The following is a 14,691-nucleotide window of genomic DNA, read 5'->3' as shown; positions in this document are numbered from 1 at the left end:
GTGATTCCACGATCCAATACCTGGATTTAAATTTTTTGGATATCCTAAATCTTAAGTGAATCCGACCTTGAAAACAAGACTATACTCAAAACTTTTCAGTACAGTACATATTTTACGTCATATAAATTCGTTTCCGTAGCTCATCTGTCTTGACTTCTTCTGTATCTTGTAACATACATCTTTTTCAGATAATGTAGCTTTTTGATAGTTTCAACTAGGCTTCAAGCATTTGAATTTTTGGATAAGCTTGATTGACAGATATTTTGGATAATTATATTTTTATAATAGCCTGTATTATTCGATCCAATCCTATGCATACCATCTCTGATTAGATATGATATTAGAGAAAAAAACACACACAACAAAATAAATAGAATTAGTCAGAGACAATAATTTGGATAATCTTGGTTGGATACAGATAGTCAAGTCTCGAACATCCAACCTATAAACATGGTATACACACACACAAAAAAAGAGTCGTCTCGCCTAAAATGTGTAACAAAATGAGTATGAAGTAAATACAAAACAAACAAACAAAAAAAAAAATCGATGAAATGCACAATAATAAAATGACAATCAAAAAACTCGATGTACCCTAATTTTGGGAACATAAACCACTAATAAGAATTTTGTTGACCCGAAAAAAAAAAACCACTAATAAGAATTTTACCTTGCCAGAATCAAAAGCTTTTTTTTTTTTTGGTGTGTGTGATCATCTCTCTTAAAGCTATATCACAAAATCTTTCTTTCTGTGTTCCTTCAGATCACCAATTGGGTTTATGAAGACTGAATCAACACATAACCCTCCTTTCGAGTGTGTACAGTCTATCTGTTTCATCGACCATTGGATTTCGGTTGACGGTTCTGATCCGTTCACTATGAATTCTCCAACCCTATACTCGATCCAGCAACCACGCTTGTGTTGCCCGAGTGCTTCGTCTCTCTCTACATCGTCCAAGTAATATTCGCATGATGCATTTTGACCATCAGAAGTTGAAAGCGAAAACCTCACAGGCTTTACGTCCCAACCATGAGTGTGTTCAAAGTGGCACACACGTCTCCCTAGCCTTTTTGTGAATCTCCCTAGATGGATTCTGAATGATAGAGAGTAGATACCAGGTGGGAGATGAAATCTCACTGTTCCATCAACTTCAAACCACCAAATCTGCTGTAAGTAGGCTACAACATGGAACCTGTTCAAGGGAAGATTCACAAGAATTTTACTCTTTCTGTTCCACGAACAAACTGATACATCTTGGAAGTTGTTCATTATTAGAATCCTATCACATGCTAAAGCACCCGTCTCATGTTGTATAAATCAGTCTCATACCAAAAACTGATGCAGAACTTTTCTCACTAACCTAATCATTTCGCAGTTGAGATGAATCATCGCTACAACAACACCTCAAAAAATCCATAACTATAACGATTAGGCAAGAACACTCATAGTCTACATTAGCTAATTATCAAAACTCAAAAGCAGAGTCACCTCTTCACAAACTAAGAGAAAACAGGCCGCTAATCAAACAGTAAGAATCCTCACACAAACCCTCCAGTTCTAATTTTTTGCTATACTTAAAGTGATGACTGTTCTTGAAAGACCCTGCCATGTAACTCTATCAATCCAAGGATCAACAACTCACGAAACGCAGGGTCAATTTACATTTATCATAAACAAGTCTTTTAAAAGCCTATTTTCATTTCTAAAACTCTAATTGAGATTGAAGAAGCGAGATTGCCATACAAACCCGTCCTGTAACTCTATCAATTGGATTCTTCATTACCTAGATTCTTCAGTTGGATTCCAATTCCAATACCTCCGGTCTTCAATCCCAGTTATAGCCATTCCTCTAGCTGAAATTGCCATACAAACCCGTCCTGTAACTCTATCAATCCACAGCTCCTGCAAAAACACAAACACAGTTTCATACAAAAACTACAAAGAAAAACCCTCATTCCCAAATCCAACAAAATAAAAAATGTAAAAAAAAAAAAAAAACCTTAGAATCATCATCAAAAGGGATGGGACGAGAGAGGACAGCGAAAATATCTTTCTTGGAGAGAGTATGATACCTCTCAGGGGGCAACAAATCAAGCAGATCCTGATAATTCGCAGGGAGCTTCTTATCCCAAACGGAATCGGAAGAAGCCGCACCACGGAATGCACGATTCAATCCTGCCAGATTGCAAATCTCCGGCGGGGTCAAATACATAAACACACAGGCCACGCAGCTTTCCGGTATATCGCCCAGACTTGTTCCCATTGACATACCATTCGTCCCGTCGTTTAGATTCGACAAGGACGAACCCATTTTAATACCTCACCACAAACTCGTTCTTCTAATAGTTGACCGAAGAAGCTACACAAAACACAGAGCTCCGCGCACACAAGAAGAAAATAAAAAAAGAACGAAATTGGTTTATAAGCGTAATCGATGACGGCGGAGATAATAATAATAATAATACTAATGAAAGTTTTCTATTAATGTATTTTTGCTCTCTATATTTCTCAGTGGTGTGATTTTCTCGGAAAATGTCGGAGGAGGAGACGAGAAACGGAGAAAGTGTGAGGGAAAGAGAGATATGTATCTTAGATGGTGACGTGTACAATGTTAAGATCCAACGATGGAAACTTATGCCACGTGGCAGCGCCGAACGATCGTGAAAAAGTCCGTTTGATTTGGTGTAAAGCATTTGGTGCAAAGTAATTAAAGATCTAATTAAAGTCCAAAAGTAAGATTCTTCCAATGAGTTATGTATTTTTTCCAATGTTGTAACTTTTTTTTTATTCCGTCACAATTCGTGTGATTAAATAATTTGGATCGCAAATTCGTAGTATTGTTTTCTTTAGGATCTTCGTTAAATCTTTCTCCTTATGTAAAAAAGAAAAAAAAAAAGAATCTTGTTTTGTTAAACTAGTATTGATCAGAAAAGGTCCAAATTGATTTAAAAGTTTTAGGATTTATGTTTGGCTAAATTTCATAAATGCTTTGATAATGTTTCATTCATCTCATGTTGAGTGATGGTGGCCGGCCCATACGAAAAAATGAGACTAGTCTTCCTTAAGAGAGCCATGAAATAGTACTATTTCAATCCTTATCAAGAAAACAATTGGAATCCAACAACATCAAATCAATGAAACCCCAAAAGATTCACTTTGTAATGTATTCACGTTTTTAATTTATGTGGTAACTATTCTCTGAGTAGTTGCTAACGTATTTACAAATAATAATTAGCACGTAGGGTCCTCTTTTTTTTTTTTTTTTTTTTTTTTTTGTCCAAAGTTTTTGTGATGTACATTTTACACCATGTGTTTAAATATATATACTGGGAATTTAGATCAATAAATGTATCGACGTAGACTGTTAGCTTTCAATTAAAGAGAATTTAATTTACAACGAGCTGTTCGTAAAGGTTTGTTAGGACTTAGGAGCAATGAAACATCATTATCACTCTCTCTCTCAGAAAGCGAATTGTCTGGAAGAGTTTAGGGAATTAATTGAAAACAAGATCGAACATCATAATTAAACTATTCATAATGATGAATCATTCGTAAATCATAACTCATGATCGACCGTGAATGACTCTCTTTTTTGTTTTCTAGATAAAGAGAGGCGTTAGATATTGTGGGGTGGTGGGGACAAAACCTCAATTCAATGTTCAAACTTCAAACCAACCATGGAAAATGTTGGTCTCCAAACTTTAGCATGCAAAAAAAAAAAAAAAAAAAAAAACTCATTAAAATTAATTGAAAACCTACCATATAAATTGAACACAACCAGAAATCATTATTGATGTAAGACAATAATAATTAAGACTATTTAGGTGGTGTACAACGAATATTTAGTACTATTCATTTTCAGTTTAATTTTTGTTAACTACAGAATATATTAATTGTTTTTCTTTGGTGGTAACATCATCATTCAAATAATATGCTTAATAATTTTTGTTTTTTTTAACATATTATAAATAAGGATTACTTGTCCAGCACACATATATATATATATATATATAATCATAGATTAGTTACCCCATATTTGGAATCACGATTGATGGTTGAATGTTCAGCACGGAATGCTTCCAGAAATTTTGAATCCACAATCTGTAAATAATGGTAATGTCCATATCAAACAGGAATTATTAGACTAACGAAGGTTAATTTCACTAACACATGGCTGTGGACTAATCGAAATAAATTTAAAGATTATCAAACAACTGATGAAAAGTAATCGAATTAAAATAGGAGAACGGTATGGTGTGTGTACAAGGTCCAGAGATACGAAACAATTTTTTTTTTTTTTTTAACTCTTGTATCATCATGTTATCCAGAATGACAGAATATAAGAGTTTGTTGTTGTGTAACTCTATTTTGGTTTTTTTTTTGTTTTCTCTTGCCTTCGATATTTTTATTTTCTGATGGCTTTATCCCTAGAAAATCAGTTTTTGTTTCTTTCATTAATAATGACAAAATACGATTTATCAACCACCAATTTTAAGCTTCACTATGTATATTCAGAAGAATAAAAACAATAATAAATTATGAAAAATATATAACTTCATGTGTAGAGATGTGACTGCAAGACAAGAGAAAATAGTCTAAAAGGATAGAAAACTTTGTAACAGATAAAAAAAAATAGGAAATGTAACACAGCTTATTATAAAATTTGCTAGGCATTGTATACTTTTTATCATTGCTTAAATTTCGAAGGTAATCAAATATAGCGGAAAATAAGGGGCAACCCTTAAAGACATCAAATCTCCTAAGTACAAAAAACCAAGAGTCCCGGAGATAATATACTCCGGCATTGGAGTCATCATCAATTCAAGGCAACCCAAAATGCAGCCAATTTTATAATGTTTTGATTTTTTTGTGAGGCAAAAGTTAATCCTCGAGCTCGATGATCTTAACCACAGATGCATCACCAACTTTCTGGCACACCACTACTCTGTCATGGGACTTGATCACTCCAGCATGCTTCCCATGGTCTAGAGCAACCTTCAGGACTGACTCGTTTGTCGCACTTGTTGATTCCGCCTTAATGAGAGAGCAAAGTTTTATTAAAAACGTTTGAAAGACTTGTACTATACTTGTGTTTCCAGCCATATTCAAACAGAACACTAAACAATATTGATGATACTAAAGGCACAAGTCTTGAGAGAGTGATATAAGTGTAACACATATAGGGTATCTTTGAGTCAGTGTCTTTATCTCCAATAGAGAGGAAGATATAATATGCAGTTGAAGAAAGATAACAAGACTCACAGGGTGACGAGGGTCAGCGAGCATTGGGAAGAGGCCTCTGACAATAAGTGACTGCCTCGCCTGATAAGAGAGATACACGGGTTAACCTTGTAAGAAATTGGAATGAATGTAATCTCTAAACTTGAGAGACCAGGGGTGACACATACCTCAAAAGCTCCACTAAAGCTCCATTTTAGCTGATTTGTCTTAACCCTGGGAATGACAACAGATATAACAGGCATCGTTGGCCTGTATTTGGAAATCAACCTGCACGTAATTCAAAGGAATAAAAAATTCATTCGAGAAATATAGATAGATCAAACGAAATTAACAGTTTAAGCCAAAAGAAATGCTATGAACCTGGCTGCTCTTCCAGAAGAGGTGAAGCATATAATTACTGATGCCTTAACCTTGATGGCTGCCCGTACCTGATCAAGCATTAATTAAGCTATATTAGAAAATTTGCATTTCTAATCATTTCTTACGTCTCTCTGCAACACAGATGACAGACTTACAGCTGAAGAAGCAATCGATTCCAAGTGGGTCATAGGTTCTCCAACATACTTGACAGTCTTCTTGAAGTACAAATCTTGATTGAAAACCTTCTCTGCCTATGAACAGATAAAGAAACTGTGTAAGAGCAAATCGGAAGACAAGACACTAATTGGTTCCACATAGTTGCAAGATGCGTGGGATTTAAAGACGCAAGCAACAAAATGATACTAAAGTAATATATTATGCTGCCTACCTCAGCACAGATCCTACCAACAGTTGATATTGTCTCAACAGGGTACAATCCACGAAGGGTCTCAGCACCAAGAAGAATTGCATCACTTCCTGCAGGAAGTAAGATGGAAGTTATGACAGAAGCGATGATCTAAAAAGAAGAATTTCCCTCCAGCATTTCATAACACTTATCAAACCGAGCAGATTCTGCTCAGAATTTTAGAAGCATACCATCTAAAACAGCATTAGCAACATCCGTTGCCTCCGCACGAGTTGGTCGTAAGTTGTCAGTCATACTGTCAACAACACGGGTAAGAACGGCTGGCTTTCCAGCCATGTTGCACTTGTAAAGAGCTGCCTTTTGAAACAAAAACACCTACAATAAAACCCACCAAGGTAACTATAAAAAAGTGTGAAGTTTGGTGCCGGACAAATCAATTTGAATGACCAACCAACATACCTTTTCTGGGGGTAGATCTATACCCAAATTCCCACGTGAAAGAATAATTCCATCAGCTTCTTGTAGAATCTCATCAAAGTGGGTTAGTCCCTAAACAAAATATAAAATCAGCAGCTTCCTCTTCAAGGGGGAAAAAAAGAAAGAATAGGTAGTGAGAAAGTAAAAAAATCAATAGACATTTCACTTACCTCTACATTCTCAATCTTTGCAAATATTTGTGTTTGGGAGAGGTCACCCAACTTTTTAAGCATTTCACGGGTCTGTGTAATGAAACAACAATTAGTTTTTGTTCAAGCTTATCAGAAGATCAGAATTAACGATGCATACACAAAAAAGTAGGACACAAAACTGAATCAAAATACAGACCTGGCGAACATCCTCCGCATGTCGGCAATAAGACAATGAGAGAAAATCGATTTTATTTTGAACCCCCCATGTGCTTATAACCTAGAAGATAACCAAATAAATACAACCTGGTCAGACACTCGAACAATAAATCCAAAAATGTATTATAGCGGAAAAAAGTGAACCACTGAGATTTAAAGATTAGAAGAAACTCTGACCTCCTTATCCTTCTCGGTGAGAGTTGGCAGATCGATGTGAACTTGAGAGGCATGCAAAGTGAAGAGAGAACCAGCAAGAGTAGCAGCATTCCTAGACAGGCAAATGACATCATCTCCTTTAACTTCAGCAACCTGAAAATTCGTTTGGGAGGTAGGTCTTAAAACATATTCATCTAAACGTCTAAACTTTGACATGGAGAAACACTCAAAAAATATATTCGCAAGCTTCAGGTTTTTTACCTCGAGCCAAACTGAAGTTGTTTCACTACCAGTGAAGAGGTATTGCCCAACAAAGATAGTGTCTCCTTTCTTCACTGCCTGAAATCATCAAACAGGAACACACATCACACACCTATAATACTAAAAACACTAAACAATTTTGATTACATACATAATATCATCTCATTCTATAAAAAAAAGTCATAAGAGGGAACCTTGGCAAGCCCATTGAAATTAATGGGAAGAACTTCAGAAGAGGCTTCGTGGTCTTGATTCGGTGTCAAAGTTACAAGGCCATCAGCTTTCAAAGTAATAGCTTTCTCAGATTTGTTAATAACTTGCAACTCAGGTCCAACAGTATCAAGCATAACCTAAGTAAAACCCAAAATCAGAAATCTCAGCTCAGATGCATATAGCAAATCTAAAGTAAAGTTGAAAGAAGAGAAAGGAAAAAAAAAAAAAACATACAGCACAAAGCTTCTTAGTGCTCCTCACAGCAACCTTGAGATTATCCAGAGTCTCCTGGTGATAATCAGAGTCTCCCCAAGAGAAATCGAATCGAGCCACTAATCACAGAACAGGATAACATAAGTATTAAGTGTGTGTGACGAACCCAAATCAAGTTAACAAAACTGGAGAAACACAAAAAAAAGAGAAGTAGTAATAGAGTTTCGTACCAGACATGCCGGCTTTGAGACAGCCGGAGAGAGCCTCGACGGATCGGGATTTAGGACCGAGAGTTCCGACGATCTTAGTCAATGCCGGGAAGAAACTCTGAGAAAAAAAAAAAAAAAAAAAATCAGATCAAACTTCTTCAACGAAACCGATGCTTTCATGAGCAATCAATACATGCGAAAAAAACTCAAATCGGTGAAGAATTGAGAAATTAGAGCATCAAACAGGAAGGGAGAGAGAGAGAGAGAGAGAGAGAGAGCTCACAGATTTGGAAGGCTCGAGGATTGAAGCCATCCTGATCGGCTCCTCGAGAAGAAGATGACTGGAATGCATCTTCGGTGACGAGAGTGGAGAGAGAGAGATCTCAGATGTTTCGACGGTGACGGGAGAGAGACGCAGAGTGAAATAAAAAAAAAGTTCGACGGGAGAGGTTTGGTGACCGTGGAATATGCTTTCTTCTTCTCCGTCCAAATGATATAATTAAATACGCAACGGAGGCAAAATAAATGATAAAAATAAAAAGGAAACAAGTCGACGCTTTTTTTTTCTCTCTTTCTCTTTAACCTATACATTCTCAATTTACTGTAAATTATACCCCTATGTTCTTTTTCTTATCAACTTAAACCCTAATGTTTTATGTTTCGTATACAATATATATACTGTATTACTTTTTTCACATTCTAAATTCTTCTTATACGTCAGTTAATTTTAAGATCAAACAATATGCTAAAACATAGATCCTCATCTCAATATAACAAAAGTTGCATGCCAATTCTATAATTAACTTAATATAATATAAGTTAATTATTTTTTATTTTAATATAATTATTTTGATCCACTTTGTCATCTAATATTCCTACTTGATGTTTTGCTAAATTTTTCAAATTCAATCCATATTTCTGAATAGTTAACTTACAGTTAATAATAAAATTAAAATATATATCTTTAAATTAACATTAAGCAATATATATATATATATTTGAGATCAAAGTATATATTTTTTTAGTAAATAGAAAATTTATATTACGTCACACAAGAACCTTCAAACGACATTGTAAAACATAAAAGATACCTAAATGTATAAAATTGCACGACGAAAATATTTGGTTAGATTTTAAAAAACACAATTTTTTTTCTGTAAATCATTCTTGAATTGTCGAGATTATAAAATATTCCACTCACCAACATATCCCAATTCTAAAAATTTGACGTGAAACATTTATGTATACATGTAATAGTTTACATCTCCCAACTGTTCAATGTATAAATATATTCAGTGATTAGGTGATGAATCTATTTTGTATTATACAAAACAATAATTTATAAGATTGTTAAACTTTTTACTTTGGAAAGAACAATGACTTCTCTAAGAATAAAGAGAAGCAAAAAAATTGGAAAAATACATATTTATATATATGAGATAGCTTTTTTAATAACTGAAAATAGAAAAAATCAAAGAAAAATGATAATAAATTTTTCGATAATGATATCAATTGAAAGTACATATTTATTAATTGAAAGAAAAAATCATAAAAACTGAAGTTATATTAAAAATTAGAAAACAGTTTAACAGCATGACATCGTATTTGATAATGTTTTGTAGTTTTTGAATTATTTATTATAGTAATTACATTAATAAAGATGAAACGATAAGTAGTTACGAATGTAAAATATATGCATTAAAATAACATCAAGCTAAAACTAGAAGGACTGGGTACAAATTACATTATTTTATTATGCACCATAGAAACTAGATCTGCAATAAGCTAATTGTTTAGGACTAAAATCGTAAAGAGCTCGCAGGCACGTGGAGCTGTGGAGGATCTTTTATGACCGTATAGTTTACTTTCGTGGGGAAGGGGTCAAACGGTTTTCACGCGCCTTAGAACTTTGGTCGGCCATATGGTGTTAATTGTTTAGGAGTTTGTATTCCAAACGCTAATTGTGCACGTCGGGTAGTACATAAACATACACATGTCCATTTGGTACGTACGTATATCTCATGTTTTATTGAACACGAGAAGAATATAATTTATATTTTCTTCGGTCAACATTGCTATCATTTTGTTGGGTAATTCGCAACAACATTTTCCAGATTGTTTTCATTATTTTCTGTTGTATTATAATCCTTAGAATTAACTACATTGTGTGTAATTATTGTAAACACCACATTTTGATCGATTCACAAGCCGCATTTTAACACGGTCTCGAGAGATCCCGATTTTGTATTGTTTTTCTATCAATATTCCTCCTTTAATTATACCAATCCACGCTAACTTGTTTTGACCGCGTGATTATAGCATTCTTAGAATATTATTTTTCCATAGTTTTATATTTTTGCATGTTATCGATCTCTTATTCACTGTATATACATGTGTTCAAAACATTCATGAGAAAAATATATATATATATATAGAGAAGATTCATCGTTAACCACATATACACTTTTCTAAATCGTGTTCTTAAAACTAGACGGATTCGTCATATGATACAATGAAATATGATCCAGCTAGCCTTGCATAGCAAAGGTTAAAAAACCCAATAGAAAACTAAACCATCATAAACGTTTTTAATTAGTCATAATCCATGTGTGTCTCATTAACTGTGCTCACCTCTTATTGTTGTACAAACAGATTCTTTATGTTGTGTGTCTCTTCGTCTCCCGTTATTCTATGTGATGGTATTGCTAAAGAACCTAATATTCTCGATGCCATCCACTAATTAAAACACTCTAAACCCAAAATCTCCCTCTCGGCCTCTCCCATCGACCAACCAGTACTCTAATTAAGGCCAAAGACAAAGATGATGTGAAGTGATTATTTTTTTTGAAATTTCCTCTAACCTTTGTGCTCCTATTTTCCTTTTTCACTTTGGTTCGTTGTAACAGTCTCTCTATGTAGCCAGAGAAATCTCCTTCCCGAAAAGGGAAGAAAATGGACTATCGGGTAGATTTAAGTCTTGGCTGTCTAAAGCTTCACAGTGTATCCTCCTGATGAAAAAAAAATCATATGAAGTACTAAAAAAATCTTAAAATCTGTTTGTTAATTATATAAAAAAGATTGCATACCTATCATTGTCTTTGTAGGTAGTGCATGTGTTCATAATGTTATCTTCGGTGTTTAAATAATCCAGAAGATAGCTCAACCGTCCCGCTTGTTCTTCTTGTTCCTCCTCTACAAATAAAGAAAGTCATGCAGTTTACCTTTTTATTATTTAAAATTGATATATATTATGTTCTAATTAAGAAGAGTTATAGTTACCATCTGTTGTTAGCTTGAAATCATTGGAAGAGAAACCGAGATAGGAGTAATCACTAGGTAAGGACCTAGAAACTGATTGCTTGTGTTCCTCAAGAAATTGCTTTTTCACTAGTCTTGAGCTCTCACTAACCCGCATTGGCACTAAAAAGCAAGCAACACAAAAGAAACAATTTCAGTAAAATAGTTAAAGCCAAGATTGGTATATATATATACAGAGAAAAAGGTTTCAAGAATGTACTAACTAGTGTTCATCTCTGTGTCTTTGTCAATGTATCGAGATCCATATCGGATGTCGAGTAGAGGCTTGTTATTGTCAATGTATCTACTGGAGCATGATTTTTCCCGATATGGCTTTACTAGAACACGAGCTCCACATATGAAATGAGGATTTCCTTTAGCAAGAATGTGTTTGGCGGTTTCGGTGTAAGCAAAAGTTACAAATCCAAACATTCTCTTTTGCTGATAAGGCATCCTCACATCTTCCACTGGTCCAAATTTGGAGAAGTAGTTTGAAACATCATATTCATTGAAACTACTCTCTGCCGGAAATGTTAAGTAAATCTGTCTAGAACCAGCAAGAATCGCTCCCTGTTCGTATTCCACAAATTTTGATACATCTTCTGCTAGTACAACTGAATGTTGCCCATGAGGCCTACAAAGTTCAAACACACCATTTACTAAAACAATACCTAAACTATATATACTTCCTTTATATTGTTGTTAAAACGTACGTGTTTAGTAACTAACTAATTAACTAACCTGTCGATGAGGCGGATGGTGTTCTTTAAGCGAGCAAGAAGCTTGGTAAGGCTATAGCCAGCTTTGCCATGTCTTTGTGACTCTGTTAGATATCCTTCAGCTTGAAGGGTCCTACCATACTTCTCATAGTACATCATTGTCAATGAAGCTATGGATATTGGAGCACCTCTTCTTGATTTGAGTAGCTCAATGATCTCTCCTTCTAGCTTCTCAAGAGAACAAGACGAAACAACATGCTCATCGTCGCTTAGGTTGTTGTTTGGATTGAACATCTGAGAAAAACTATCTCTCTCCGGTTTGATTTGTCCATGGAAGTACCTACAGTTGTTGCCGTGTTTGCAGAACCCTTTGTTGAAGTAATGGCATATTTTGACTGGAAACTCCGGTAAGCTCGGTGATCTTCGAGTCGTTCTCAAACACAAACCTTGTCGTTTCTCCTGAGAGAAGAAACTAGTTGAGAATTCAGGACTGTTTATAGAAGAATCCTCAAAATTCAAGAACTGAACATTGTTTTGCAATGATGAATCCATGTCGTTTGTATTCTCCCAAGAACTTGTTCCCATGGAAAGAACCGAAGGAGGAGAGACAAAAACCAAAAGAGATTGGTTTGATGAACCGGTGAATGATCCGAATTTACGGATTTGAATGTGATCAGAAGAAGGAACGTTGTAATGAGAGTTTTTAGCCAATTCATATTTAACACAGTTGATCATGGAACGCATTACCGAATCTGGACAGAATGCGAGACGGATCATGTCACGATCGTTGTGGTCTTGTATCAACAAGAGATAACCGATGATCTTCGATGCATTCTCTGGTTCAAGTTCATGGATTCTGTTGTGCACAACATTCATAGCTTCTGTGAAATTCATCTCTAGTAACGTAACGTTACGTCTTCTCTCAAAAAATGTCCTGCATATATAGCAAATTAAATCATTCAAAAAATTATTATAACAAGTTTTAGTCAGACTCTACTAATTAAATCATAAAATCGGACAAGTGAACGCACATGCATGTTCGTATATAAAAAGATTTGCATCGTAAGTAAATCAAAGATCAAAAGCTACATGTGTCATGGATCGGATAAGAAAAACTACGAGACAAATCTGAGTCGCTAATGTAATCAAAACAAAATTTTAATCCCAGCACAGTCTTATATATTTTTTTTTTTACTTAAGATTCTTACATCTACTCTCTTCTTTTTAACTAAGAAAACAAATTATATTTGGTAAATTTACAGTCATAAACTAAATAGAGCATATATATAAGCCTAAAATTCATAGTTTTTTTCTCCAAAATTATGCAATTTATATACTGAGTCAATATAAACAAAAAACAACAATTATCTAAAAATGAAATAATCGATTACCTGTGTGTAAAGAAGAAGAAGAGTCTTTGGGAATTGAAGAAAGAATGTCTTTGACGAAATAGATAAACCAACAATCAAAGCTGAGACACCTCTTCACCTGAGCAAAGTTTTTTTTTTTGTCATTTGCATAGATTATTTTCTACTTCTTTTGTTTCCTTTGTTTTTGGTATTTGTGTCTGTTTAAACACCACTCCTAAACAATAAAAACAAAACACAAACTAACACTCTTAAAAAGGAACAAACGGTGAGACAACAACTTTTGTTGTCACTTCGATTTTGCATATATAGTATACACAACTCTTATAGCTCTACATACACATGTGTGTATATATATTCAGTTTTGCTAAAAATAGCAAATAAGCTTACTATCATGATCGTCGGCGAATTGTGATCAGTCTGACTTGGCTTTTTTGACTTTTATTTGGAATTTTTACCATTTTATTGGTTTTTAAAAAAAAATTGCGTTATCTTTTATATATATATATATCTCTTCTCCACATATTGTCTCACAAAAATTAATTGGGGATGAAGAACTCACATTTTGTAAATTGGGGTTTTAACATTGTAAACGACTTTTTTGACAACTATAAATGATTTGTTATGATAACTAAACCTACTCTACAAGATTCATAGTAAAATTTAGATAATATTTTTTTTTATCTATTATAGCTTTTCATACTTTAAGACTTATATATATGCAAACTTCACATATATATGATTGATACATAACTCTTATCTTATACCTTGTATTTGTATATATAAACACCCAATCATGTCAAATATAGAAGATAATTAAAACTATTTTGATCTCCGTCTTATTTAGTACAAGATCTATTTGACTTAGTTTCTGATGTGTTTTTGTTTATAGCTTTTACCAAAGATTTTTTTTTTAAATATTATATTTGTTATCCATCTCTACACATTGACTCTCAACAAAATTAGGATGAATGAAAAACCAAAAAATTATGTAAATGTTTGATTTTAAACAGTATGAATAATGTGTTTTGACAGCTTACAAAATAACACTAGTCAAATACTATATTATTTTATCTCATAATTTTCTTGATAATTTTTATATATTAGTAACGATATATATGTATGTAATGTATATACTATATAGAAATTTGCCAAGTATAACATATATAAAATAGTTTTGCTAATTATAGCAATAAACTAACTATTGTGATCTGTGACGGATTTGGTACGAGATCTCTGACTTAATTTATCTTTTGATATATGTTTAGATGCTTAGAGATTTTACTATATATATTTATTTCTTTATTTTCATTTTAACACTTATTGTCTCTTATCTATATACATTGCATAATGCATATATGTCACTTCAATTTTGCATATTCTTTGCATATATTGTATACACAACTCTTATAGCTCTACATACACATGTGTGTGTATTGATA

General features: G+C 33.8%; 3 protein-coding genes across 4 annotated transcripts; all 3 read right to left on the bottom strand.

The window, feature by feature from the left end:
• Positions 1-367: 367 nt before the first annotated feature.
• LOC104781155 (F-box protein PP2-A15) lies at positions 368-2,585 on the bottom strand. Of its 2 annotated transcripts, none has more exons than XR_015597467.1 (3): positions 2,074-2,585; positions 1,785-1,903; positions 368-1,193 (listed from the first exon to the last, which is right to left on the bottom strand). XR_015597467.1 is itself a non-coding variant. In XM_010505753.2 (3 exons), exons 1-3 carry the CDS (start codon positions 2,310-2,312, stop codon positions 728-730), a joined length of 897 nt encoding a protein of 298 aa, XP_010504055.1. In that variant the 5' UTR covers positions 2,313-2,583; the 3' UTR covers positions 368-727. The 2 variants fall into 2 exon arrangements, 1 of the variants encoding a protein (XP_010504055.1); XM_010505753.2 differs by having other exon boundaries at positions 2,001-2,583.
• A 2,070-nt stretch (positions 2,586-4,655) lies between these two features.
• On the bottom strand, positions 4,656-8,424 carry LOC104781154 (pyruvate kinase 1, cytosolic). The gene is made up of 16 exons (XM_010505752.3): positions 8,150-8,424; positions 7,888-7,984; positions 7,679-7,776; positions 7,426-7,581; positions 7,232-7,309; positions 6,992-7,123; positions 6,795-6,875; positions 6,617-6,688; positions 6,429-6,518; positions 6,200-6,344; positions 5,991-6,079; positions 5,758-5,853; positions 5,603-5,670; positions 5,410-5,509; positions 5,264-5,323; positions 4,656-5,035 (listed from the first exon to the last, which is right to left on the bottom strand). The coding sequence occupies exons 1-16, from the start codon at positions 8,216-8,218 to the stop codon at positions 4,883-4,885; spliced, it is 1,584 nt and encodes a 527-aa protein (XP_010504054.1). The 5' UTR covers positions 8,219-8,424; the 3' UTR covers positions 4,656-4,882.
• A 2,499-nt stretch (positions 8,425-10,923) lies between these two features.
• LOC104781153 (zinc finger CCCH domain-containing protein 18-like) lies at positions 10,924-13,547 on the bottom strand. The gene is made up of 5 exons (XM_019244757.2): positions 13,274-13,547; positions 11,905-12,816; positions 11,388-11,797; positions 11,146-11,286; positions 10,924-11,058 (listed from the first exon to the last, which is right to left on the bottom strand). The coding sequence occupies exons 2-5, from the start codon at positions 12,774-12,776 to the stop codon at positions 10,931-10,933; spliced, it is 1,551 nt and encodes a 516-aa protein (XP_019100302.2). The 5' UTR covers positions 12,777-12,816; positions 13,274-13,547; the 3' UTR covers positions 10,924-10,930.
• Between the last annotated feature and the right edge of the window lie 1,144 nt (positions 13,548-14,691).

This window comes from Camelina sativa, chromosome 4, assembly GCF_030686135.1.
Source record: "Camelina sativa cultivar CO46 ecotype springtype chromosome 4, ASM3068613v1".
NCBI classification, from domain to species: domain Eukaryota; kingdom Viridiplantae; phylum Streptophyta; class Magnoliopsida; order Brassicales; family Brassicaceae; genus Camelina; species Camelina sativa.
The sequence above is the reverse complement of the archived record's forward strand: the minus strand, read 5'-3'. Positions and strand labels throughout refer to the sequence as shown.